This window comes from Larus michahellis, chromosome 1, assembly GCF_964199755.1.
Source record: "Larus michahellis chromosome 1, bLarMic1.1, whole genome shotgun sequence".
NCBI classification, from domain to species: domain Eukaryota; kingdom Metazoa; phylum Chordata; class Aves; order Charadriiformes; family Laridae; genus Larus; species Larus michahellis.
The window spans coordinates 53,603,387-53,628,318 of NC_133896.1; the positions used below are offsets into that span (position 1 = coordinate 53,603,387).

At 50.0% G+C, this 24,932-nt stretch overlaps 6 protein-coding genes across 9 annotated transcripts; 3 read left to right on the forward strand and 3 right to left on the reverse strand.

The window, feature by feature from the left end:
• The first annotated feature begins 691 nt into the window (after positions 1–691).
• Positions 692–2,252, forward strand: LOC141739449 (histone H1.01). The gene has a single exon (XM_074576728.1). It carries the CDS (start codon positions 713–715, stop codon positions 1,370–1,372), a length of 660 nt encoding a protein of 219 aa, XP_074432829.1. The 5' UTR covers positions 692–712; the 3' UTR covers positions 1,373–2,252.
• On the reverse strand, positions 2,195–5,149 carry LOC141739455 (histone H2A-IV). Its single transcript, XM_074576779.1, has one exon. It carries the CDS (start codon positions 2,774–2,776, stop codon positions 2,387–2,389), a length of 390 nt encoding a protein of 129 aa, XP_074432880.1. The 5' UTR covers positions 2,777–5,149; the 3' UTR covers positions 2,195–2,386.
• LOC141739450 (histone H2B 1/2/3/4/6-like) lies at positions 2,648–24,906 on the forward strand. 4 transcript variants are annotated; one of them, XR_012585712.1, is made up of 3 exons: positions 2,648–3,497; positions 5,682–5,994; positions 6,741–6,957. XR_012585712.1 is itself a non-coding variant. In XM_074576755.1 (2 exons), the coding sequence occupies exons 1-2, from the start codon at positions 3,040–3,042 to the stop codon at positions 24,370–24,372; spliced, it is 483 nt and encodes a 160-aa protein (XP_074432856.1). In that variant the 5' UTR covers positions 2,648–3,039; the 3' UTR covers positions 24,373–24,906. The 4 variants fall into 4 exon arrangements, 2 of the variants coding, with proteins under 2 accessions (XP_074432856.1, XP_074432845.1); XR_012585711.1 differs by having other exon boundaries at positions 5,682–5,852; XM_074576755.1 differs by lacking the exons at positions 5,682–5,994; positions 6,741–6,957 and adding an exon at positions 24,348–24,906.
• LOC141737738 (histone H2A-IV) lies at positions 11,753–12,742 on the reverse strand. Its single transcript, XM_074572689.1, has one exon. It carries the CDS (start codon positions 12,563–12,565, stop codon positions 12,176–12,178), a length of 390 nt encoding a protein of 129 aa, XP_074428790.1. The 5' UTR covers positions 12,566–12,742; the 3' UTR covers positions 11,753–12,175.
• On the forward strand, positions 12,890–13,904 carry LOC141737739 (histone H2B 1/2/3/4/6). Its single transcript, XM_074572690.1, has one exon. The coding sequence runs from the start codon at positions 12,923–12,925 to the stop codon at positions 13,301–13,303; it is 381 nt and encodes a 126-aa protein (XP_074428791.1). The 5' UTR covers positions 12,890–12,922; the 3' UTR covers positions 13,304–13,904.
• Positions 14,306–14,686, reverse strand: LOC141737740 (histone H2B 1/2/3/4/6). The gene has a single exon (XM_074572691.1). It carries the CDS (start codon positions 14,684–14,686, stop codon positions 14,306–14,308), a length of 381 nt encoding a protein of 126 aa, XP_074428792.1.
• Positions 24,907–24,932: the final 26 nt, after the last annotated feature.

A 24,932-nucleotide genomic window follows, 5' to 3' on the forward strand; every position in this document is an offset into this window, starting at 1 on the left:
CATCTACAGAAATTCCAGGAAGACGAAATAAAACAACTGTGTGTTCATAAATCACCAGATATTAACAATATGCTTATGGATCTATAATAAGTGCAATAGGAGGTTGTACGAGACACTATTTCACTGGACTTTAGCGTTTTCGGAGGTAAAACACATGGTCAAAGGAACCGGTTCTTAATCCATATTCAGAGCTGAAAGAGGAGTTTGTGTTACTTCCTCCTCTTCAAAATCAATTTAAACTGTCAAAATAGCTTTAAATCGGCAGATTTCGACTTTGACCCCAAGAAAACCCTCTAAAGAATCAGACTGAGTCGTTGCTGTAACATTTATGTCAAAAGGAAATTTTTAATTTGCAAGGAAAAACAAAAGTTTCTCTCTTCAGAGGTCTCTCCAGCAGCAGCACACGGGATTTATCGCCTCTCCTTTAACTCAGCCCGCGCCTTTGCGGCTGGAAACTCTCCCGAACGCAAGTACCTGCTCTTCTCCTCCCTCACCGGGGAAATGGGGCGATTTGGTGGCAGAAATTCCGAGGAAAACACACTTTTGTTAGTCCAAAGAAACACAAATCGAGCACACCGAAGGGCTCCCCGGCCGTGCAGCGGGGCGGGCTCTGCAACGCACCAATCACCGCGCGGCTCCTCTCTAAAAATACGAGCATCTGACCCGCGCCAGCCCAATTGTGTTCGCCTGCTCCGCAGAGGACGCCGCCGCGATGTCCGAGACCGCTCCCGCCGCCGCCCCCGATGCGCCCGCGCCCGGCGCCAAGGCCGCCGCCAAGAAGCCGAAGAAAGCGGCGGGCGGCTCCAAAGCCCGCAAACCCGCCGGCCCCAGCGTCACCGAGCTGATCACCAAGGCCGTCTCCGCCTCCAAGGAGCGCAAGGGGCTCTCTCTCGCCGCGCTCAAGAAGGCGCTGGCCGCCGGCGGCTACGATGTGGAGAAGAACAACAGCCGTATCAAGCTGGGGCTCAAGAGCCTCGTCAGTAAGGGCACGCTGGTGCAGACCAAGGGCACCGGCGCCTCCGGCTCCTTCCGCCTCAACAAGAAGCCCGGAGAAGTGAAGGAAAAAGCCCCCAAGAAGCGGACAGCTGCGGCCAAGTCCAAGAAGCCGGCGGCTAAGAAGCCCGCCAGCGCTGCCAAGAAGCCCAAGAAAGCTGCAGCCGTGAAGAAAAGCCCCAAAAAGGCCAAGAAACCGGCGGCTACCGCGGCTAAGAAGGCGGCCAAGAGCCCCAAGAAAGCAGCCAAAGCAGGTCGCCCCAAAAAGGCAGCAAAGAGCCCGGCCAAGGCGAAGGCGGTGAAGCCAAAAGCAGCCAAGCCGAAGGCGGCCAAGCCCAAAGCAGCCAAGGCGAAGAAAGCAGCACCCAAAAAGAAGTAAATTATACCAGAAGAGTCTTGCTCTACATATTTTGTTATCCAACGGCTCTTTTAAGAGCCACCCACACTTTCCCTAAAGGAGCTGAGGCACCGAGGTCGTCAGTAATCTGCAGCAAGGATCCAGTAATTCGTAAGTCGACAGAGGTCAATTGTGTCTTTTCCTCCCCCCCCCCCTACGATTACCGAAAGAAACGCTAACGAGCACGGTATAACGAGGCGGCTTTAGGGAAGTGTAGACTTTTACATCTTTTTGACGAGTAATTGGTTTGACTACCAGGAAGCAATGTTTTGTAGTAATGATTTGATAAAAATCGGACGTACGTTTTTTTTAAGAATATATTTTGTAAGAAAAGCAATGCAATTGTCGGGCACGCTACTACTGAGCCATATCTAATCTGTTGTATTTCTCTTAAGGTGTCGTCTTAAATGGTTTTGTCTGTTTTGGGGGAGGAGGGGAGGATTTGCTTACTGACCCGAAAATGGCCCTGAGCTCTTCCCTTCCTTTTGTTCTCGATGAGAAAGAAAAGGAGCTTTAAGTATTGAAAAAGCCCGCCCTGACCAAGGATTGGCCAGCGGAGAGCCCGGCCCGCTGCCCCTTCCCCCCCTTCGCCTCGTATCTCTAGTGCTGTTGCAGCCACTCTCGGAGAAGAAAAACGCGGAAGAGGGGGGAGGGAGAGCCGGAGGGACGGGAGCTCTCACCGAAACACACCGTTCCCGTGATCTCTGGCTTAAGAACTAACCGGAAAACACCCCCTCTCCGGAAGAACTTGCTTTGGAAGGACATTTGGCACGACATTGTGTTAACAGAAACGTGGAAAGCGTTGCTAATATTACCAAGCCAAAAATACTGTTAATAAACATGGAGAAAAAAAAAGACAAAACACGGGTGGAGTAATTCATGTAAAAGGGCATAAGTAGGGATAACTGAGCTCTCTTATGATTTTGTGGGTGGCTCTGAAAAGAGCCTTAAGATTATGTTCTCCAGAAAAGACAACGTGCTGGCTTTCCGTTGCATTCACTTGGCTTTAGCCTTGTGGCTGTCGGTCTTCTTGGGCAGCAGCACGGCCTGGATGTTGGGCAGCACCCCGCCCTGCGCGATCGTCACCTTGCCCAGCAGCTTGTTGAGCTCCTCGTCGTTGCGGATGGCCAGCTGCAGGTGGCGGGGGATGATGCGCGTCTTCTTGTTGTCGCGGGCCGCGTTGCCCGCCAGCTCCAGGATCTCGGCCGTCAGGTACTCCAGCACGGCCGCCAGGTACACCGGCGCGCCGGCGCCCACCCGCTCCGCGTAGTTGCCCTTGCGCAGCAGACGGTGCACGCGGCCCACGGGGAACTGCAGCCCGGCCCGCGACGAGCGCGACTTGGCCTTGGCCCGCGCCTTCCCGCCCTGCTTCCCGCGGCCGGACATCTTCGCTCGCTTCTAAGAGCAACCAGCAGCAGAACGGAGAAAAGACCCGGTGCTGCTCAGCTATAGCCTCGCTTTGCTACCTCGCCCCTTCACTGATAGGCTGAGAAGTAGGTCTCCGCTGGGCAGCCAATGAGGTGGCGAATCGAATTCCGACCAATAAAAAACGGCTAAAGGGGAGCTATGACGCGTTTATGTGTTCTGACCAATGAAAGTACGCAGAAGTAATACTTCTCATTTGCATAAGGGAGCTATAAATACGTGGCATGGGGGTAGCGCTTCTCACTTCGACGTCGGTAGCTGTTTGTTGCCTTTGCGGCGTTCGTGAGAGCCTTGCATTTGTTGCGATGCCTGAGCCGGCCAAGTCCGCTCCCGCGCCCAAGAAGGGCTCCAAGAAAGCGGTGACCAAGACGCAGAAGAAGGGCGACAAGAAGCGCAAGAAGAGCCGCAAGGAGAGCTATTCCATCTACGTGTACAAGGTGCTGAAGCAGGTGCACCCCGACACGGGCATCTCGTCCAAGGCCATGGGCATCATGAACTCCTTCGTCAACGACATCTTCGAGCGCATCGCCGGCGAGGCCTCGCGCCTGGCGCACTACAACAAGCGCTCCACCATCACCTCGCGGGAGATCCAGACGGCCGTGCGGCTCCTGCTGCCCGGCGAGCTGGCCAAGCACGCCGTCTCCGAGGGCACCAAGGCCGTCACCAAGTACACCAGCTCCAAGTAAGCTGCTGCTGTGCCCTGTGCCAGACCTACTCGACCCAAAGGCTCTTTTAAGAGCCACCCACCTTCTCAGTAAAAGAGCTGTGCAGACAAATACGGGGTAAAAATGGGTTCATAACTTCGTTTTTTAAGTTCTACTAAAAATTAATTTTCATAAAATAGTGTTACTCAGTTCTCTATCGGGGAACAAACAGTTTATGCAGGCAACAAAGGATTTGCTAACTAAAGTTTTTGTAGCCAAAGTTTTTTGTTGTATTTTCTTTCTAGGTGATGCTGGTTTCTTTAATTTATAGTTCTGTTGCATTTCTTTTTAAGCTCTAAGTACGTTTATGTTATATGTGTTGTAAATTGAAGGAAAAAACGGCTTCTGTGGTTTTCTAGTCAGGAAAGAATCAATATTGTTGCTAATGGGAACTTATCTACGTACATCGCAGTAACTGCTGTAGTAACATCTACCACTAGATGGTGCTCGGTCTTTTTTCCTAGTAAAGTGAGAGGTCTACAGTGCACTGTACTGTAAAAGAATTTGTAGAGTAGCAAGTGATATTTATCTTAATAAGCTGTTACCAATAGCCCAGTGATTAATAAACACACAAGTCCTTTCTGAAACTATCTTCATTAACTTTCCCAATAATTCTGCTGTGCATGTGATTTTTACAGTAAGTTGGGCAGCTTCTCCCTAGGACTGCTTTAGGGAGAGAATATTCCCATTGTAACTAAAAACACACAAAGAAAACTGATATTATTTCATACCTACTCGACCTTTTCCCGTGTTTATATATCATTATTTGTATTAAAACTATTAAAAACTAAGAAACTAGCCCCCGTGGGATGACTTCTTAAACTACCAGAGTTTATCATTTAGGTAATAACCAGCCCTAAGTCTTTCATCATCAGACCAAGGGCTGATATGTCCCATCACATTCTGAGGCAATTAGACACTTCTGTAATTGCAGATCCAAGCCATTATTACCTTCTCTCAAACTAAATCGGAATAATTCTGAATTCCAAGCATATTCTGTGGATTTGTGAGCACAATTAGTCCATACAGGTACCACAGAATCACAAAAGTCAATCTCTCTAGTACTGACTGCATATTTGTTTGATAGTACAGGTACAAAGGCAGGCACCAGGTCTCTCTTAAATGAGCCACTAATTTATCAAAGTTAATTTCAGTTTGAAGGCTGATGGATGGCTCTCATTGGATTTCAGAAATCCAATTGTAAGAGGCATCCTTCATACTCAGTTCTCCAGCAGCTTCAAATGGAGTTAAGAGATTTGTCCAGTACCTAAGAAGATGAAGAAAACACAGTATATTCAAGTCTCTAGGTGTTTGTGTAAGGGCATGTATGACTTGCTAGAAAGGGACTCTAGAAAATATCATACACTAAAAGTGTTCAGATTTTGGCCGTGGTGGTGATCACTTGAACAATTTGTCAGTGGCTATTATTCTGAAAAATCAGTGACGTAAATGTCAAAGTCAGTTATGTTGTTTGGGAAAAAAAAAAAAAAAAAAAGACCTTGGTTCAAACTGCAGCTATCATAGGGCAGCCCTAGAGTAGGAGCTTGGTGGTGTCTTTTGGCCTCTCAGTTCAGGAATCCATAAGCATTCTCTTTGCCTTTCCTGACTTTGTATGCTCCATGCTGCATGCTTCATTAACATAGCTTCCACAGAAATTTCAGTGGATTTTATTTTGAAAGGATGTTTCAGTATATGAGATTATTTCTAGGCTCATGAGACACTTCACTCAACAGAAAATAAAATGTTGTTTATGATTGCTTCTTCCAATCTCAGTATCTATGATGAGGCAATATTAGGGGGTACAATGTGAAAGTAGCATTTCTACCTGCACACACATGTGATTAGAGCTGATTCTCTGATTCTAGCACATCCTTTATTTTTCCATCAGTGCTGAGACCAAAGTTTCTGAAATGGTAAAAAGCAACTACTTTGGAAAATTTTGTGTACTTATTCTTTCCACCAAAGGTAAAAATAGTAGGATTTAGTGTCAGCAAGAATAGCAAACATAACAATTTCATTCCACAGGAGGATGAACATTCAAAATTAATAAAGCAAATAGTGTGAATATAAAATAATATGTCAGCATATTCTTTCATCTTTTATGTTCTTTCCTATTCAGTTCAAAGCAGTTTTCTTTGTATTCTTAAATCCATCTTACCCAGGTGACATCACCCAGCAACACTAAGGTGGCACAGTGTTCAAACACATCATCCCGGTGTAGCAGGATTTATGCCGCTGCCACCTAGACTATGGTAGGAATCACGCGGATGCAACCTGAACAGCGTTCAAGGCCCTAGGTTCTGCTCAAAGATGATGAGTCTCCAATCTGCTGAGTAAATAAGTGGTTTATTTATCTGACATACAGAGCAGTTCCAGCTAGGTGCCTCCAAAGAGGGATCACTATCCCAGATCATGTCCCCCAGTTATACCCGTACCACTCAGCACCTGATCCCTAGGTCCAATCACTTAATTCTGGTCAGTGGTCTCTTGATTTCTTACTGGTTTTCTTGGTAGCTGGGCTGGCCTTCTTCTGACGTTACCTCATTCTCTTGGAATTGTTTCCTTGGTCCTTATCTTTTTTGTTTTGCTTGCATTTGCTGGTTTCAGGTAGTTCTGTTTGCAGCATTAGTTTTATCAAAAAGTTTACTCGGGGTCAGCTTTTGTGGCCTTTTTGGTGCCAAACGGGGGGAGCTTGGTGGGTTAAGATAATGACAAACCTGATAAGAGTGCATTAGAACAAATTTGACATGAGTGTTCATCGTATGGGATCAATAGTCACAATGTTGCTCTTGGGGCTGCATCTTGCAATACCTTATTTGCTGTATCTGCTCCCTGTTGTGCTGTTTATCATCCTTGGGTCATGGGTCAAGATTATCATTTTGCTGTGCTTTGTAGTGTGGGCTTATGATATGATGAAATTGTGTGTGCTGTGGCTGTACTCATTAATGATTAAGTGTGATGAACAAGGCAAAACAGAAGCGGCACATTCATCTCTGTATTTCAGGAGATATTTAGTGGAAACTTTTAGTATCCAGTAACTTTTAGTTACTACACCTTTAACTTCTCTCCTCTGAGAATTAATCTGTGGAGGAGACAACTTCCTTCATCTCCCTCTTCTCCTCCAAGCTAGTTGCAATGGTTTTCAAGACTTTTGAGTACGCTTGTGATGCTCAAACCAGCATGCTTCTATTGCTAGGTGCTTCATTCTGAATATGTTTCAGGTCTTGCCAGCAATGTGCGCTCACAGCCCAGAAAGCCAACCATATCCTGGGCTGAATCAAAAGAAGTGTGGCCAGCAGGTCAAGGGAGGTGATTCTGCCCCTCTACTCCATTCTGGTGAGACCCCACCTGGAGTACTGCATCAAGGTCTGGGCTCCCCAAAAAGTCTAATGGAGAGTGGAGACTAACGATAGACTGTTGTGGCCTGAATGAAGTCATACCACCACTGAGTGCTGCTGTGCCGGACATGCTAGAACTTCTATAAGAACTGGGGTCCAAGGCAGCCAAGTGTTGTGCCACAATTGATGTCTCTAATGCATTTTTCTCAATCCCTTTAGCAGCAGAGTGCAGGCCACAGTTTGCTTTCATGTGGAGGGGCGTCCAGTAGACTTGGAATCGACTGCCCCAGGGGTGAAACCACAGCTGGGTAAACAAATAACTTTATTCTCTAGTCCCCTGACCAGACAGTGAATCAGAAACAAGAAATAGATGCCATACGCCTGATCCAAAACCTGGAAAAATTGGACACTGACTATAACAATTTTACACTACTTCCTGTTCTTTTTTTTAATGGAGTAAATCAATATCTGCTCACCCACTTATGAAATCAAATTGTTTTTTCTAACGACCGGAGATTATAATTATTCAACACACAGGGCAAATTGCTACTATGTTAGTTTTCCAGAGACTTTCTTTTCCAGTTCTAATGGAAAATAATATATTTCAAAATAATTAGGATTGAAGGAGAAAGTATTAACTGCAGCTGGGGAAAAAGATTTGGCCTTATATATGCCTTGATGTAATGCTTTTGGCCAGTAATGAAAATGTGTCTGGTTCAGACTGCAAAGGAAAAAAATGGAGTGCTTGGGCTCGGGGTTGTGCTATATCAGAGCACAGTGACACAAAACTCACTGGAGGAGGGGGCTGAAAGTAGAGGGTAATGCAGCTGGCAACACCTTTTCTCTCTTCCCAGCTCACATACCCTACAAGGAAGGAAGAAGCATTACAATGAGCAAGGGCAGCTCTTTCCTCAGGGACTGGGGTCACATACCATAAGCCTAGGTTGGTGGAAAGGATTTTTTAGGTTTTGTTTTGGGTTTCCTTGGTGGCTGCAAAGAACTATATTGTTTGATGACCCATCCTAATGCAAAAGTTCTTCTAAAAGCATTCCTTGTCAAGAATGATTAATTTTGTATTAATCACAAAGGTTCTTCCATTCATTTTTTAACACAGAAAACCTCAGGGAGTAATTCTGGACATACTTGCATTTTAAAACTAGAAAATAAGCAGTTTGTGTGTGAAAGGAGCATCAGGACAGCTTGGAATTTTCATCGCTGGTCAAATCCACCACCTTTTTGTACTTGTAGTCCTATTTGCATTGCCTGTAGATTTTGTACTTGAAAGGGTCACAGCAAAATGGAAGAACAATTCCCAAAATAAGAAGAGGGCACAGATGAAGACTTACAGCTGAATTTTTTACTTCAGAGAGTGCAAAGGATCTTGCACTACATTTGTGCAGCGTCAGAGCTATGAAGAAATGCGTGCCTTGTGCACTTGGGACACAGCAAGGTCTTTGATCATCCTGCATAGAAAACGGGGCAAGAATTACCACAGGAAGCATAGAAGCCCCAATCTTTCTACACATCGAAATACGTCTTTTAATAGGGCTGCCGCCTCCTGTGCTCCAAGCACCAGTAGACAGGGCTGACAGCACGGCCGGCAAAGCCGGGTGCCTGGGCTCAGCCAGCTGCCGCAGGAAGCCCAGACAATGTAGCTGAATCGGTTCAACTCCTTACATGCAGGGGCTTTTAAACGCTGCCTTTTGAAATCGCTGGTACAAATCCCATGGAAGAAGGGAAAGGCTCACACGGGTTTAAAAATCCTGGAGTTTTAGCCTTAACCGATACTTAAATGTCACGGAAAAGTTCACGGGATGCGTGCGAGTTGCACTTCAGACTTAAAATAGCAGCTTCTAATGGCGCGTTTATTGACGGGACAAAAATCAAACATTGAGGGTTTCTAAAACATTGATAGAGACAATCAGAACGATTAACACTTTTTGTAAGACCATGAAGGCAGATAAGTCTTTAACCCATTTTTTCATTTTTACATTGTTTTCCACCTAAGAGCATTTGCACGACAGACCATATTTCTCAGCAGGAAATGGCACAGATCACAAACAACAGGGGGCATCAGGAAGTTTCATAAGAACGGGGGTTCATTAACAGCATTTATCTGAACTGAATAGCGTGGACTCTTCTGCTTACACTACAAGGTTTACTTCTTGACAACAGAAGAGAATTTAAACTTTAATTGTTTAGAAACGGAAATTAAAGTGTCGTGAGTCTGGGTTTAAAAATGCGGGACCCTCTGCCCTTCCCAGAGATACCTGACCTTTTTTTTTTTTTTTGGCTCTTCTCCCCGCTGTTTCCAGCCACCTCTGGCAGAGGAGCCCTTTCAAACCCCCGCAACGCCCCTGTCTCCTCTTTGTCTTCCTTCCCCGCTTCTTTTCTTGAATCAGCCCGTGATACACCGCACTCCCCACTCCTTCCCCTCGTCCGCAATGGATCCCGGCTCCCCCCTCCCCTGGAGCCGAGTCAGTCCTTAAACCCCCGTCTCTGGCACCGGCGCGGGGAAGAGGAAAATCTCCACTTGCTACGGCCGGACCGACAAACCCGTAGGGTTTTGTTGTCGCTGGAGAAATGAGGGATCCTGGCGGGACTCGCCCTCCAGCGAGGATGAGCTGTCACTCCGTTGTCTGCCCGCCCGCCGCATTTACCCAGCGACGAGGTAACTGGCCTTCAGCCTGAGCTTTCCTCCGTTAACCTAGCCAAATTAAACTCGTGGGATTAAATCACACAGTAAAGCCAATAGTGCTTATTAGATATAAACCAACTTTGAGCGCTTTGGTTCTTTTTCTGCTTCCCTCCCTCAAGGAATAACGCGCACAGCGAAGAAAGAACCAAATTCATACAAAATCAATTCGTTTCAGTGTACGGCCAGCTCTTCAATCTGGGTGCCAAAACAGCGTAAGCTTCCCCCCTTTTCCTCAAGCTTGGCGCGTGAAGAAGGGATAGGATGGGTTGGGGTGGCTGCCCCATCATCCGCCGACCTGCTCGGGAGGGGTCCGGGAGCGGGACCCGCCGCGGGGGACGCGCTGCCCTTTGCCGCCCCGAGCGCCGGCTCGACAGGGTCGCCAAGCGGTCCCCATTCACAAGGGCTGGAGGAGGCAGGTTGCTCTTTGTCTCTTCATCACCGCTTTTTCGCCTCCCTCTCCCATTCTGCTGTTGCAAAACCGAGTTAATATATAAAGAAATAACGAGGAATCCGTCTGTGCCGCTTCTAGGAGATCGTAAGCTTTCACACTCCCCTTGTTAAGAAATATATACATGTTTTCAAAACCAATCTTACCCCAGTTACCCCAGTTTTGGTAAACCACATCTGTGAAACATCTTCATGAAAGTGTGTGACCGTACAATATACTTTTGAGGCCTTGTGGCCCTTCACACTTTAGACCTCACGTAACCCTATCGTTTTTTTAAGGCTTTGTTTCCCAGATGACGATTTGAAACTAGAGCTACATAATGCCTAAACACATTCTGCAGCAGGGAAGTAAGAGGAATAGCTATAAGAATAATAACGAATACTATATCTTCTGTACTATGGTATTTGTACTGTTGATACCAGAGCATTCATTTATAAGGGAAAGAAATAATAATAATAAAAAATGTCCTCTTGAAAGTTCCTATTGCCTAGAAACTGGAATGTAAATCCTCTCATACAACACCGAGGTGATGTATGTGTACCCAGGGGGGTTCACGGGACCCTTCCCTATTTTTGTTACAATTCCCAGTGGTTCCGAGGTGCAGATGACAATTTAATTATGTGAAAGAAACACAGACACAGAGGGGAGGAGACTTCCCTCCTCTGTAAATGGGCGAACTTATTACCGACTCAATTTTAGGAAAGCTAAACTCAGTGAACACCAACCAAATCCGGAGATATGTCAGCCTACATGTCTTTCCCCTATACTGGGGGATAGAGACGGGGAAAACTGTGGTCATGTTGAAAACCTCTCCTGTTGCTCCAGTGCCACCGAGCTGATCACCAGGGCCGTGATTTTTGCCTCCGCACAGCGAGGGGGGAAAAAAAGAAAAAAAAAAAAAAAAAAAAAAGAGCCCCGGTAAAATCATGAAGATGGCGGCTTCTGCGGCCAAGGGCCTGCACAAGGCTGTGAGGCTAAAAAAAAAAAAAAAAAAAAACAAAAAAACAGCGAGAACCCCCTCTAAAGTAAGAAGGAAATCGAAAGAAAGCAGGGCGGCAGCAAAACAGAGGAACGACTTTAGGACAACACTGTGCCCTGCTGGAACAGCAGCAGCTCTTCTAAGAACTATTCGCCTTCACACAAGACAAGGCGGGGGGGGAACTCGGAACTCCACCTACCTCATGGAGAACGGGGGCGGGGAGTAGAATCTAGCCCGTACTACCAGAAAAATGAAATTAAAAGTAATAGTGCTCTTCCCAGTGTTACACGGCGGCTGTCACCGTGGTGGCGCGTCGCATCAGGCAGCTCACTGAGAACACTGGTAACCCTGCCCGATAGCCTTCCCGAGTGCTCTCAAGAGTTAACTCTACCAAGGAAAGCCAGCGGGACCCTCCCACACGAGCCCGTTAAAAATGGAAATCAACAAGGGGCCCGAGGCAGGGAACGCCCCTCCGGTTGCGAAAGAATCGGGTCAGAGTCGCTGCCGGGACGCATGACTTCTTCAGGGATTTTTTTTTTTTTCCTGTCTGTGCTTTCCTTGCCCCTGCCCCCACAGATCTCTCCGAGTTGTAAAACTCTGCGTTGCCCGGAGCTGCAACATCGATCGGCGACCTTCTGATACTCTCTAAGGGAAAAAGAAATAATCTATGAAGACTCTGAATGTATATGAAGACTTCGGGTTGTATCGTCCTTTGACATACACTGCATAGAGCACTTACAGCAAAGGCAGAGTTCACCTATTAGCGGGCACAATGTTTACTCCAACGTTTACTCCAGTACCATAAAAAATGCAGTTACAAGTGCATAGACTTTTTCAAGAACAAAAACTTTTTATTGAAATATTTTATTAAAAAAATAGGAAGCAATTGCAAAAAAAGCAGCAGAGCAACTAAACGGAACCTCTCACTAGAACAGCCTATTATTTTTTTTTTTTTAAGAAAGTAACATTAGTATTAATTATACAACGTCCCTACGAAAAAAAGTAGGCAGGCAGGAACGGAGAAGAGCATAGTTAAGGCAAACACGTTCAAGAAAGAGAGGCTTACAAATTTCTGCTTGCGTTCATGAGAAGAACCGAAACCGCAGAGAGCGACTCAACTCTTTATGACTATTGTGGGCGGCTCTGAAAAGAGCCTTTTGTTTGTTTAGTATCCTGATTAGTCTTCGGGGCGTTCACTTGGCTTTAGCCTTGTGGCTGTCGGTCTTCTTGGGCAGCAGCACGGCCTGGATGTTGGGCAGCACCCCGCCCTGCGCGATCGTCACCTTGCCCAGCAGCTTGTTGAGCTCCTCGTCGTTGCGGATGGCCAGCTGCAGGTGGCGGGGGATGATGCGCGTCTTCTTGTTGTCGCGGGCCGCGTTGCCCGCCAGCTCCAGGATCTCGGCCGTCAGGTACTCCAGCACGGCCGCCAGGTACACCGGCGCGCCGGCGCCCACCCGCTCCGCGTAGTTGCCCTTGCGCAGCAGACGGTGCACGCGGCCCACGGGGAACTGCAGCCCGGCCCGCGACGAGCGCGACTTGGCCTTGGCCCGCGCCTTCCCGCCCTGCTTCCCGCGGCCGGACATGTCGCAGCGACTCAGCCAAACAAGACACGCAACAGCTCTGCAGGCAGTAGATGCGCTCCCGGCCGCTCCCTCCGGCCATTTATATACTGCTCGGGTGGAGCGGCGGCGCGTGCGCTGATAGGCTGTGAAGAAAGCGTTGTTTCGGCAGCCAATGGGAGCGCGAATCGAGAGGTGTCCAATAGCAAAGCTCAGCGCGGCGCGACTATCTAAGATAGAACTTCCAGCCAATGGCGATGCGACACTGTGGAGAGGCTGCTTTGCACAGCGACGCTATAAAAGAAGCTCCCGCGGGCAGCGGCGTTACCGGTGGTTGGTGAACGCTCCGTGTGGGTGGCTGAGGCACTTGCGTTTGCTGCGATGCCTGAGCCGGCCAAGTCCGCTCCCGCGCCCAAGAAGGGCTCCAAGAAAGCGGTGACCAAGACGCAGAAGAAGGGCGACAAGAAGCGCAAGAAGAGCCGCAAGGAGAGCTACTCCATCTACGTGTACAAGGTGCTGAAGCAGGTGCACCCCGACACGGGCATCTCGTCCAAGGCCATGGGCATCATGAACTCCTTCGTCAACGACATCTTCGAGCGCATCGCCGGCGAGGCCTCGCGCCTGGCGCACTACAACAAGCGCTCCACCATCACCTCGCGGGAGATCCAGACGGCCGTGCGGCTCCTGCTGCCTGGCGAGCTGGCCAAGCACGCCGTCTCTGAGGGCACCAAAGCTGTCACAAAATACACCAGTTCCAAGTAAATATCCGTTTTAAAGACTTAACCCAAAGGCTCTTTTAAGAGCCACCCACTTTCTCAGTAAAAGAGCTTTGATTTCTGTTTTATTGATAGCATGTTCTTGATAATTGTGACAAGCGTTCAATCCAAATGGTTGAAAAGCCCTAGTATAATTTACCATTCGGAACACAAACGCCTATTTCTGGTCCCTACTTGTGGTCAGTGCACTTACCTCTTTAACAGCTTTCTCTGCCCTGCTGAACGCAGCGGTTACCGTTGAGCCTTCACACTGCCTGTTGTGTGTGCTCTCTTGCAGACTGCTTCGATTACCAGCTCTTTGCAGGGCACCTTCCCTGTGCTGTCTGCTTCCTGTGTGCCATCACTCAAAAGTCACTGTCGTCTGAAATGAGAGAAAGGGGAAGTGGTTACGGTGCTTACTTTCCCCGAGTCGGGCCGATTTCAGCACTGTTCTATTCCTTCTCACTCTTCTTATACCATGAACTTCTGTTATCAGTCATAGACATATACCAATATAGCTTTAAAGTTCCTTAAAGACTTTAATAAGTAGTAGAGACGTTCCATTCGTCTTCCCTGTAGGAAAAAATCCTCCGTTCAAAGTGTACATCTTAAATGATTAATTGAGCTATTTCCTAGTTTTTCTTTATTCTAAGGTTCCTAATACAAAATCCTTAATGATTTCAGAAAGGACTAACATCCAAATAGGTGAGGTCTAATCGCAAATTCACGATCGCGATTCTTTAGCCGCTGATGCCCCCCGATGGGCGTTTCTGAAGTTTCATTACGTAGATGTGTTTTATAGCATCGGGTTAAGACCTCAGGCTCAGAGACACAGGAAAAACTGCAATAACCGATGAAAAACTGGTCCCTATGCAAGCAAGGCTCAGAAGACAGTGAAGTTAAATAACGGTCGGAAAACACCAGTGACAAAGCTCTTCAAGTGAAAGAACTGGCGGTTCTTAAAAGAGCCTTTGGTTCGAGCAGGTCTGGCACAGGGCGCAACAGCAGCTTACTTGGAGCTGGTGTACTTGGTGACAGCCTTGGTGCCCTCGGAGACGGCGTGCTTGGCCAGCTCGCCGGGCAGCAGGAGCCGCACGGCCGTCTGGATCTCCCGCGAGGTGATGGTGGAGCGCTTGTTGTAGTGCGCCAGGCGCGAGGCCTCGCCGGCGATGCGCTCGAAGATGTCGTTGACGAAGGAGTTCATGATGCCCATGGCCTTGGACGAGATGCCCGTGTCGGGGTGCACCTGCTTCAGCACCTTGTACACGTAGATGGAGTAGCTCTCCTTGCGGCTCTTCTTGCGCTTCTTGTCGCCCTTCTTCTGCGTCTTGGTCACCGCTTTCTTGGAGCCCTTCTTGGGCGCGGGAGCGGACTTGGCCGGCTCAGGCATCGCAGCAAACGAGCATCTCTCTCACCCACGGGCAGGGCTCACAAAGCGCCGGATAACAGAGCGCTCGCGGGAGCTCCTTTTATAGCAGGTAAATACCAGTAGAGAAAGCCCCGCCTCCATGAACCGCATGACTCATTGAAAAGATTCGCAGCGAAGTGTGCGCTTTTGTTCGGTGTACTGCACGATGTGTATAGTCCTACGGTGAACACGATTATGTTTGCCATCGTCTCAGAGACACCGGTGCGGTGACTTCTGTGTCCTGTGGAGGAAGCGGTGGCGCGGTGGTAGCGCCGAGAGGCTGCAATACCGCGGGGCGCGCGTAGAGGCATCGCTGCATCGCTGCAGAGCGATGGGAGTGTTTTCGGGGAACGAGGCGATGGTGCAACGGTGTGTCCGTCGGCGTGTGTGTGTGTAGGAGAGGAGCGGAGCGATGTGCTTCGCCGACGTCGAGCACGGCGATGTGTGTGTCGCTGGCCTCAGGGTGACAAGTTTCGGGGAGGCAAAGGACAATAACTGTGTCGGGGCATAGTGGTAATGAGTTTTGGGGGTCCCAAATCTATGTATTTTGTGGGGAACGTGTGTTTCTGGAGGTGCAGAACAACAGCTGTCGTACGCAGGACGATGGTGGTGGGGCGCGGACCCATTCGTGTGTCTTAGGGGCGCAGGACGATGCGTGTTGTGGGGGGGCTCAGAGGGACCTGTGTGGTGTTGTGGGGCTCGGAGCGATGTGTTTGTCATCGTTACATCGCCGTATGCGCGCTGCGTGTGTAGTGCTTTTCGTGGGGCGCAGGGCTACTGGTTCGTCGCGGGGTACGGAACGATATGTTTCGCCGCCGGTGCAGAGCGATGGCAGCGTTGCGGGAGCGGAGTGATGTGTTTCGGGGAAGTGAGGGGAACGCCGACGAACGATGTGTGTTTCGCGAGCTGCAGAGCGACGGGACGATGGTACGAAGGGGGAAGTGTCTGTCCCTCCGTGCAGAGCCGTGGGAGTGTCTTCGGGGAGCGGAGCGATAGCTGTGTGGGGCTAGGAGCGGTGCGAGGTGTGTGTCATCGGGCGCGCGGCGATGTGTCTCTCATCGGAGCAGAGCGATGGGAGTGTCCGTCGGTGCAGAATGATGTGTGTGTTGTCGGGCTGAGGGCACAGCGGATGTTTGTGGGGAGCAGAGCGCTGTGTGTGTCGGGGCATAAGGGCAGTGTGGTTCGGGGGGCGCAGAGCGAGGTGTTTCGGGGAGGATGCAGAACGACGGGCGTTTGGACGGGGAGGCAGAGCGATGGCTGTGTCGTTCACATTGGAATGTGTGCGTGGCGGGGCACTGAACGATGTGTGCGTCCGTCGGTGCAGAGCGATGTGTCTGGGTAAATGGGGGGTGGGAGTGAGGGACGCCGACGCCGCAGAGCGATGTGTTTTCCGGGAAGCGCAGTGCGATGGGACTATGGTACGATGGGCGATGTCTTTGTCAGGCGGTGCAGAGCGATGGGAGTGTCTTTGGCGAGGGAGCGAGGGAGCGATGTGTGTGTCGGGACATAAGTGTAATGCGGTTTGGGGGGCGCAGAGCGGTATGTTTCGTGGTGGACACAGAACGACGGTTGTTTGGGGGCGGGGGGGGGGCCGCGCTAGAACAATGACTGTGTCGTCTGCAGGGGGATGTGTGCGTGGCTGGGCGTTCAGCGATGTGTGTGTCCGTCGGGGAGCAGAGCGATGTGATACGCGAAAGGGGAGCGGGGAGGAACGCGGACGCCGCAGAGCGATGTGTGTTTCGGAAGGCGCAGAGCGATGGGACTATGATACGTTGGGCGAAGTGTCCGTCACGGTGCAAAGAGATGGGAGTGTCTTCGGGGAGCGGAGCGATCGGAGTGCCCGTCGGTGCAGAGCGCTGTGTTTCGGGGAAGAGGGGGACGACGACACCGAAGCAGAGCGATTTGTTTTTCGGAAGGCTCAGAACAGTGGTACGATAGGCGATGTGTTTGTCAGCCGGTGCAGAGCGATGGGATTGTCTTCGGGGAGGGAGCCATGCCTGTGTAGGGGAGGAGCAGAGCGATGTGTGCGCTGTCGGGCGCTGAGCGATGTGTTTGTCCATCGGGGCACGGCGGCGTGTGTCCGTCGGTGCAGAACGATATGTGTGTTGTTGGGCTCCGGGCGTAGCGGATGCTTGTGGGGAGCAGAGCTGTGTGTGTGTCGGGACATAAGGGCAGTGTGGTTCGTGGGGAGCAGAGCGATGTATTTCGGGGAGGATGCAGAACGACGGGCGTTTGGGGAGGGAGGCAGAGCGATGGCTGTGTCGTCCGCAGGGGAATGTGTGCGTGGCGGGGCACTGAACGATGTGTGCGTCCGTCGGTGCAGAGCGATGTGTTTCGGGGAAGGGGGGGTGGGGGAGACGCCGACGCCGCAGAGCGATGTGTTTTTCGGGAGGCTCGGAACGATAGGACGATGGGCGATGTCTTTGTCAGGCGGTGCAGAGCGAAGGGAGTGTCTTCGGGGAGCGGAGTGACATTAGTACGGGGCGGGGAGCGGAGCGATGCCTGCGTAGGGGAGGAGCGGAGCGAAGTGTGTGTCATCGTAAGAGCGATGTGTGTGCCGTCAGGCGCTGAGCGATGTGTTTGTCCATCGGAGCACAGCGGAGCGATGTGTCCGTCAGTTCAGATCGATGTGTGTGTGGTTGGGCTCGGGGTGTAGCGGACGTTTGTGGGGAGCAGAGCTCTGTGTGTGTCAGGACATAAGGGCAGTGTGGTTCGTGGGGAGCAGCGCGATGTGTTTCGGGGAGGATGCAGAACGACGGGTGTTTGGGGACGGGGAAGGCAGAGCGATGTGTTCCGGGAGGCCGTAGAACGACGGTTGTTTGCGGGGGGCGGGGGTGCCGCGCTAGAACAGTGACTGTGTCGTCCGCAGGACGATGTATGCGTGGCGGGGCGCTCAGCGATGTGTTCCGCGAAAGGAGTCGGGGAGGGAGGAACGCCGACGCCGCAGTGCGATGTGTGTTTCTTGAGGCTCAAAGAGATGGGACGATGAGCGATGTACGCGTTGTGGGGCGCTGAGCGAAGGGAGTGTCTTCGGGGAGCGGAGTGATGTGTGTGCGGGGCAGAAGCGGAGCGGAGCGATGTGTGTGTCGTTGCACTCAGGGTGTAGCGAGCGTTGGTGGAGCAGAGCGACGTGTGTGTCGCTGAGGCGCAGAGCGATGTGTTTCGGGGAAAGGGGGAAGATGGGGATGGCGACGCCGCCGCAGGGCGATGGGTGTTTCGGGAGGCGCGGAGCGCTGGGACGCTGGGTGAAGTGTCTGTCAGCCGGTTCAGAGCGATGGGAGTGTCCTCGGGGAGCGCAGCGACGTGTGTGTCCGTCGGGGAGCGAAGCGATGCCTGTGTAGGGGAGGAGCGGAACGATGTGTGTCATCGGGCGCAGAGCGGTGTGTGCGGTGTGGGGCTCAGGGCACAGCGGATGTTTGTGGGGAGCAGAGCGCTGTGTTTCGGGAGGACGCAGAACAAGGGTAGTTGGGAGTGGGGCGGGGGGGCGGACGCAGAGCGATGGCTGTGTCGTCCGCAAGGGAATGTGTGCGTGGCGGAGCGCTGAGCGATGTGTGTATCCGTCGGCGGAGAGCGATGTGTTTCGGGGAAGGGGGTCGGGGAGGAGGGGCGCCGACGCCGCAGAACGAGGTGTGTTTCGGGAGGCTATGGTACGATGGGCGATATGTTTGTCAGGCGGTGCAGAGCGATGGGAGTGTCTTCGGGGAGCGGAGTGACAGGAGTACGGGGCGGGGGGAGCGGAGAGATGCCTGTGTAGCGGAGGAGCGGAGCGATGTGTGTGTCCGTCGGGGAGCGAAGCGATGCCTGTGTAGGGGGGGGAGCGGAACGGTGTGTCTGTCATGGGGCGCAGAACGGTGTGGGTTTTTTTGGGCTCAGGACGTAGCGGATGTTTGCGGGGTGCAGAGCGCTGTGTTTCGGGAGAACTCAGAACGACGGTTGTGTCGTACATAGGGGAATGTGTGCGCGGCGAATCGCTGAGCAGTGTGTGTGTCCTTCGGCGCAGAGCGATGTGTGTTTCGGGAGGCTCAGAGCGATGGGACTATGGTACCCTGGGCGATGGGTTTGTCAGCCGGTGCAGACCGATGTGAGCGTCTTCGGGGAGGGAGCGATGCTTGTGTAGGGGAGGGGCGGAGCGTTGTGTGTGTCACCGGGAGAACTGCGATGTGTGCGCTGTCGGGCGCTGACCGATGGCTGTGCTGTACGCAGGGCAATGTGTGCGCCATCGGCGCGGAGCGATGCGTATGTCAGTCGGTGCACGGTGGTTTTTGCGTCGGGGAGTGAAAATCCAATGTGTGTTTCGGGGTGTGCCGTCTTTTTTCGGGAGCACAGTGCGATGTGTGTGTCGGGGACACACTCTGTGTGTGTTTGCATAACATTTTATGGTAAACAGGTTACGGAACGTTAAGGAAGTGAAGGGCTGTTCCCAGAACAAAGCCATGTACCTGAACACAGGAGTGGGCTGTTGAGAGAAGCGGTCTCTAAAGTCACTGTAACAAGCGCTCTGTGTTACGGGTTACGAGGCTCGGGACGCCCGACCACTTTGGACGGGACATCCGATCTTCCTTGTCCTGCTGCTTGACGACATGGGAGTGAGTGTATTGTGCACTTCAGGAATATCATCTGTTACTAGTTTCACTTCGAGTTTAACCGGTCGGACTTGTGCAAACCAGCACAGCACAGCGCGGGGAATTCTTTCCCACTCGTGGATTTCCGCGTTCCCGTTTGCCGAGCAAGGCGCTACCCTGCTCTCCGCCCTGCCCGAGGCTCACTCGGCGGTGGGATTCCCCCCATCCCTGCTCAGCCTAGGTAAGACGAGATGGTCGCGAAGGTGCCCTCTGCGCCCAGTGTAAAGCAGCGGCTCGTTCCTCTCCGGTTCCTCTCCTGGCCCGGCCTTGTGATTGAGATGTTAATTAAACACAGTCCTGTAAAGAATTTGCATTCGTCTCATCTGGCTCTTTCTTTCTGGAAACATACGTGTTGGAGATTCATTTACCTTCCGCTTCTTGCATGGCTGCCGGAAGCCCTTGAACGGAGCTATCGTACTCACGAGCCTCAAATTAACCCTTATCCGGCTTCAGCGGTAAGTGCGGAAACAGAGGGGGTTGCGCACATTCCCAGCCGTGTCGCGGAGCAGCTCCTCTCCCCATCCGCTGCAACCCACCTCCCCCCGACCCTGTCCAGGAGGGACCTGGCGAGGCCGAAAGCAATCCTGCCCTGCTTCTCCTCTGACTGCTGAGGCTCTGTCTTGGCTGTGTGTTGAGGGAAAAAAAGATCATACGTGGAAGTTTTCTAAGTGCGGGAACTGCTGAGGTAAAATCCGTGTTTTGTCCCGAATGGAAGTATTGCACAAGTCCCCAGAATCTCTCTTCCCAGAACGCCCGTCCCCAGTCCCCAGTCCCTCCGTTTGCTGGTGCCCAGACTTGTGGCGGAGCTCGCTCATACGGGAAATAGTCACGAGTGGAGAAATAGGAGACCAGAGCCCGCGGGTCGGGGCTGAGTCACAGCAGGGCACTGACTGCTTACACAACACCGCCCACCCACCCCCTCCCCCACACCGCTCCACACACACACCCTGGCCCCCTTCCTCTCCATCCATTTCCCCACGCTGGTTCCACCACGATTGTCTTGAACATTAGGCCGGCACACTCCATCGCCTCTCCACGGTTCCGAGCCCCGGGCACACACACGGCCACGGGAGGGATCCCCGGCCGCGGCGGGAGGGAGAGTGCATCAGACACCGCAGCGAAAGGGCGGCGCGGAGTCCTCAGCGTCCCCTCGGTCCTTGTGTCATGGGGGAGTCTGCATGGGCAGCGCCCGTGGCAGCCCGACACTGTGCCATTCTGCAGACCAAACTCTCCTCCCAGCCTACACGAGAGGCAGATTATCAGGGAGGAGCACACTCCGCCCCCCTTTCTTTCCTTAAGTAGCACATACTCATGTGCACAGGTTTGGCAGGGAAGTCACCCTTCGCCTAATTAAGAGCTACACATTAGTTATCACTAATTGATTTTCTGTGTTATCTTTAGCTTCCAAGAACAGCTTCATGCGGCCCCTTTAGTGTGGAATAGTTAACAACAGCGGTGAGAATATTTTGGCGTGAGGTGGGGATAAAGTCCCTCTTCACAGTGGTGGATTGAGGTGCCTTCTCTCCTCAAAACTATGGCAACCGTCACCGACATAAACAAATATTTTTACCAAACAACACTTTCGCTTGCATATGGTCTGTGCCTTTATAAAGTCGCATGGTTCCAGGATTATTTTTTTTTCTTGAAATTAAGAGAATCTAAATTAAAACACTCTTCTCGTTGAAATTTTTGCAGACGTGTTACCTCTCTGCCATTTATCGCCTGCCAAAATCTTCTCGCTAATAGAGTCTGGTGTGTATTGCATATTGTCTGGGAGAGAAAGCTAAGTAGAAAGAGATGGAATCAGCATCAGAAGGTGCAGTAAAAACAAACAATCGAAAAAACAAAAAACTTAGGCAGTATAAATCAGTTTTCCTTTGGGAGTTTCTTATCAAACTTCGCCCAGCAGCCACAAGCGTAAGGAAACAAAAGCATACAACTCACAAAGGTTAGTTTGATGTCTTTCTAGACACGAACTAAATTGTACGGAGAGCTGAAAAAAAGTAAACTGAACTCATTGCTCAGGGTGGATCCACAAACCCGATGTCAAAGGAAATGGAAAAGTATCTAAGATAAAGAAAAAAATTTGCACATCTGAAGACAGGAGCTTTAGCAACCTTTTGTTATTGTAAAGCACAGTCTTTCCCGCAGGAACAGCCCACAGAGATATTTGGCCAGCCTGTCCCTCTCCTAACTTTTTGTGCGGTTTTAGATCTTATGGAAGAACACAGACTGACGTTTGGAAGGGGGGTTCTGGGCATCGGTTCCATGCGATGGAAAATCCCACTGTGCGCCGGCATTGCAGAACAAAAATGCTTTCGTTCATTGCATCAACTGTGTACAGGCAGATTTCATTTCAGTTCTGCTTGAACTTCTGCATCCAATCGGACTCTGTTCCCATAAGGAAAACATGCTTATTGTTGTTAGGACCTTCTTTCACCCTTTCCCTTTGGCAGACTTGAAGGTCACTTGTTTGAGGATTTTTCAGGATCTTGCCCTCCACTTCTTGGCTTTGGGGTCGCATTTAGGCTCAGGCGTTACCTTACACGCTGTTGTCTGTACATCCCTGATTCCACTGGCTGTGCTTTTTTTGGGTTGACCTCGTCCCAGCCTCGTCCCCTCGGACTTGCCCAGTGATCCAGGGCTGTGGCTGTCCCTAGTCACTGCCACCATCCCTGACTCATTCGCCATGTGTGGGCCCTGCCTGCCCCGCTGTCCCCACTCATCTCCCAGCATACCTGCCCTTATGGGGCAGCCCCCTCCTGCTGGTCCCCCACAAACTTTTTTTAACTTGTTTGACCACCAAGGAAGGTATTTACTGAAGTTAAATTAGACTTAATGCAGAATCTCCTCCCCTTTCAAATAGCCATCACTTACACATCTGCCCCCATCTAGCGTGTTAGTGATGGTAGCACAGATATGAGGATTGAAGTAAAAATTCAGACACTTCCAAGTAGTTCCTGAGACAGCAGCCTTCCCTGTTGATCCTGCACAGTTAACTTTTTCTAGCTCAATATGCCATCATTTTCTCAGATACCTGATGCTGGGATAATAGCCTGATGCAGGCTCCCCTTGGTTTGCTTAAAGATGACCTATTGCTGACTTGGAATGACACAGTTTGATATTGCTTCTACTTCTATGAATATTGGCTGCAAAGTATCGTACATGTCAATAGTAGTGGCCATCGGCCTGTTTTGTCTTTCCTTCCTCTTTTCTTCTCCTGTCCTTCTTCCTATCCACTGAACCCATCTTAATGTGCCTCCTGTTCATTATTCCTCTTGTTCCCAGGAAGTTATTCCCTGGAAGTTGCTATATACTAGCATTCTCTCATCCTCACCCCTTCTCCTAGGGAAGGACCATTCCTCCCTTACATCATGCAAGCAATACCTGTCTTTACTGAACATGTAGCATCCACCTCTTCCCTGCCTCATCAAATGTCCCAATTCCTGATTTGTGGTGTTGAATTGTGGTTTTGTGCTGTACCAAGTCAAACAAGGAATGTACTGAACATCTCTGTGGTTGGCCTAGACCCAGAGTTTCCATTCTACACAGCCTTCTTTTCTCTAGCTTGTGGACACATTTTCCAGACACATCATGTTTTCTGTGTACCGTCTGACCCTCCCAGCTTATTAAAGGAATGGGTTAAGGAGAAAGGAAGAGTGATGACTGGCTACTTTATCACTGAGTTCACATTCACTTCTGGAAAAATTAGGTTTTTTTATTAAACCATTATTATACACGTATAAATCATCCAGTACAATAACATTTTCATACATATTGTATTTATATCAACACTAAATACTGAACAAGAAACTTTACAATTTCACTGACTGATTGCTGATTGCTTGATCTGAACTGATTCTTGGAATTATCCCTTAACTGAGTTTGGAAGTAACAGATAACTGTGGTCTGAAATGATCAAGGAGCTATTTCTCTCTTGCTTTGAACAAAAATGGATCTTTTTAAAAAATCTGAATATTTTTGCAGGGAGATAACTTTAAGAAAAACTAAGAAAACTGTAGCTATGGATCCCCTTATAACAACTGCATTTTCTGCCTAATGCCTACATACCTCTGGTCATGGATTTCTTAATTTAAGAAATTAATGATCTATCTGGGGATTTTAAATCTATATGAATACAAAACACTTTTATCATGGGGAAGAGTCCTTTGCTGGAGACCCAATAGTATGCAGCTGTAACCCCTTCCCTATCGAGACATGAAGTTTTCTTACTTGTGTAACGATGTGTTATGATGTAGGACACCATGATAAATCAGTTCTTAAATAAAATCCATCATCCACAGACAAAAAGATATCTCCCTATCTCCCAGATCATCCAAAGTCTGCAATTACATCAAGAGCAGATTTCAATTGCCTTGAGTGACTCTGTGACTTCATTTATGTTTCTTATGTGTCCGGAACACCCATAAGTCAGAATGAATTTCACTGGGTCACGTATACAAAGTGTGAATGTTCAGCAGCACAGGCATCAGGAAGAGCTACTTGCTTGAGAAAATATTGCAGATGCCATGCAGCCTTATGCAGCCCAAGGTGAAAAACATGTTAATGGGGCTTCTCAGCTACAGCCTTAATGCATGACCTTGATCACCCTGTTTGAAGTATGCCTAAGGATGCTGTAGTCCTGCCTCCTCAGCTGCATCTGTGAGATGGCTGCTTCTATACATCCTCCTGCGCAAACAGTAAAAGTCCAGCACAGTCGTAGTTCACTTGGTGGGATGAATCACAAGACTGGAATGTTGTAATCGATGAGTATAAATATTTCAGAAGGGACAATCAAGGAAGGAGAGGGGTATGTTTATGTGGGTTACCCTCTATCTCAAAAAAAAAGAAAAAAGAATTGATTGCACAGACTCTCCTTTGAAAAAGAGTGATTAACACTTGAGAGTTTATAGCTAAAAATTAGAGGCCAAGCCAACATGGGAAACCTAATGGTTGGTATTTACTACAGGCTACTCGATCGAGGGGAGGGGGTTGATGAAGCTTTCTTACCTCAACTACAGGAAGCATCACGCTTGCAGGCCCTGATCCTGCTGTGGGACTTCAATGAACCTGACAACTGATGGAAAAGCAGCACAGCAAGCTGTAACTGGTCCAGGAGAATCCTGGTGCACGTTGAGGATAATTTTTTAACCCAGACAAAAGCCAGCCCAACCAGAGAAGAAGCACTACTGGACCTGTTGCTCACCAACACAAATAAACTAAGTAGAGAGGTCAAGGTTGCTGTCAGCCTGGGCTGCAGCCTGGGTCCAGGCCCATCATGAACGTGATGGATATGGGCCAGGCAAAAAGTAAAATCAAGACCTTGAATTTTAATAGAGTGGACTTTCAGATATTTAAGACACTAGTGGGTGGATGTGGCAGATGCACCCTCCCCGATAAAGATCTGATAGAGACCTAATAAAAACCTGGCAAAAGCCCACGAAAACTTCCTGTGACGACTATTGTTACGTCCGCTCGGTGGTGGCTACCACATATGCATTTTTGTCGAAAGGTAAAGAAGTTGATGTCGTCGGCAGACTATTGGGGTGGCTACATGACAGATCATATTCGAATAGGGTATAAACGGAGCTCCCTCGAGAGGCCGT

What these genes read in the sequence shown, in the direction of transcription:
- LOC141739449 (XM_074576728.1), top strand. Translation starts at nt 713, where the DNA reads ATGTCCGAGACCGCTCCCGCCGCCGCCCCCGATGCGCCCGCGCCCGGC.
- LOC141739455 (XM_074576779.1), bottom strand. Translation starts at nt 2,776, where the DNA reads ATGTCCGGCCGCGGGAAGCAGGGCGGGAAGGCGCGGGCCAAGGCCAAG.
- LOC141739450 (XM_074576744.1), top strand. Translation starts at nt 3,040, where the DNA reads ATGGGGGTAGCGCTTCTCACTTCGACGTCGGTAGCTGTTTGTTGCCTT. An exon ending in ACCAAGTACACCAGCTCCAA is followed by an intron (nt 3,498 to 7,076) that starts GTAAGCTGCTGC and finishes CAATCCCTTTAG; the next exon opens with CAGCAGAGTGCAGGCCACAG.
- LOC141737738 (XM_074572689.1), bottom strand. Translation starts at nt 12,565, where the DNA reads ATGTCCGGCCGCGGGAAGCAGGGCGGGAAGGCGCGGGCCAAGGCCAAG.
- LOC141737739 (XM_074572690.1), top strand. Translation starts at nt 12,923, where the DNA reads ATGCCTGAGCCGGCCAAGTCCGCTCCCGCGCCCAAGAAGGGCTCCAAG.
- LOC141737740 (XM_074572691.1), bottom strand. Translation starts at nt 14,686, where the DNA reads ATGCCTGAGCCGGCCAAGTCCGCTCCCGCGCCCAAGAAGGGCTCCAAG.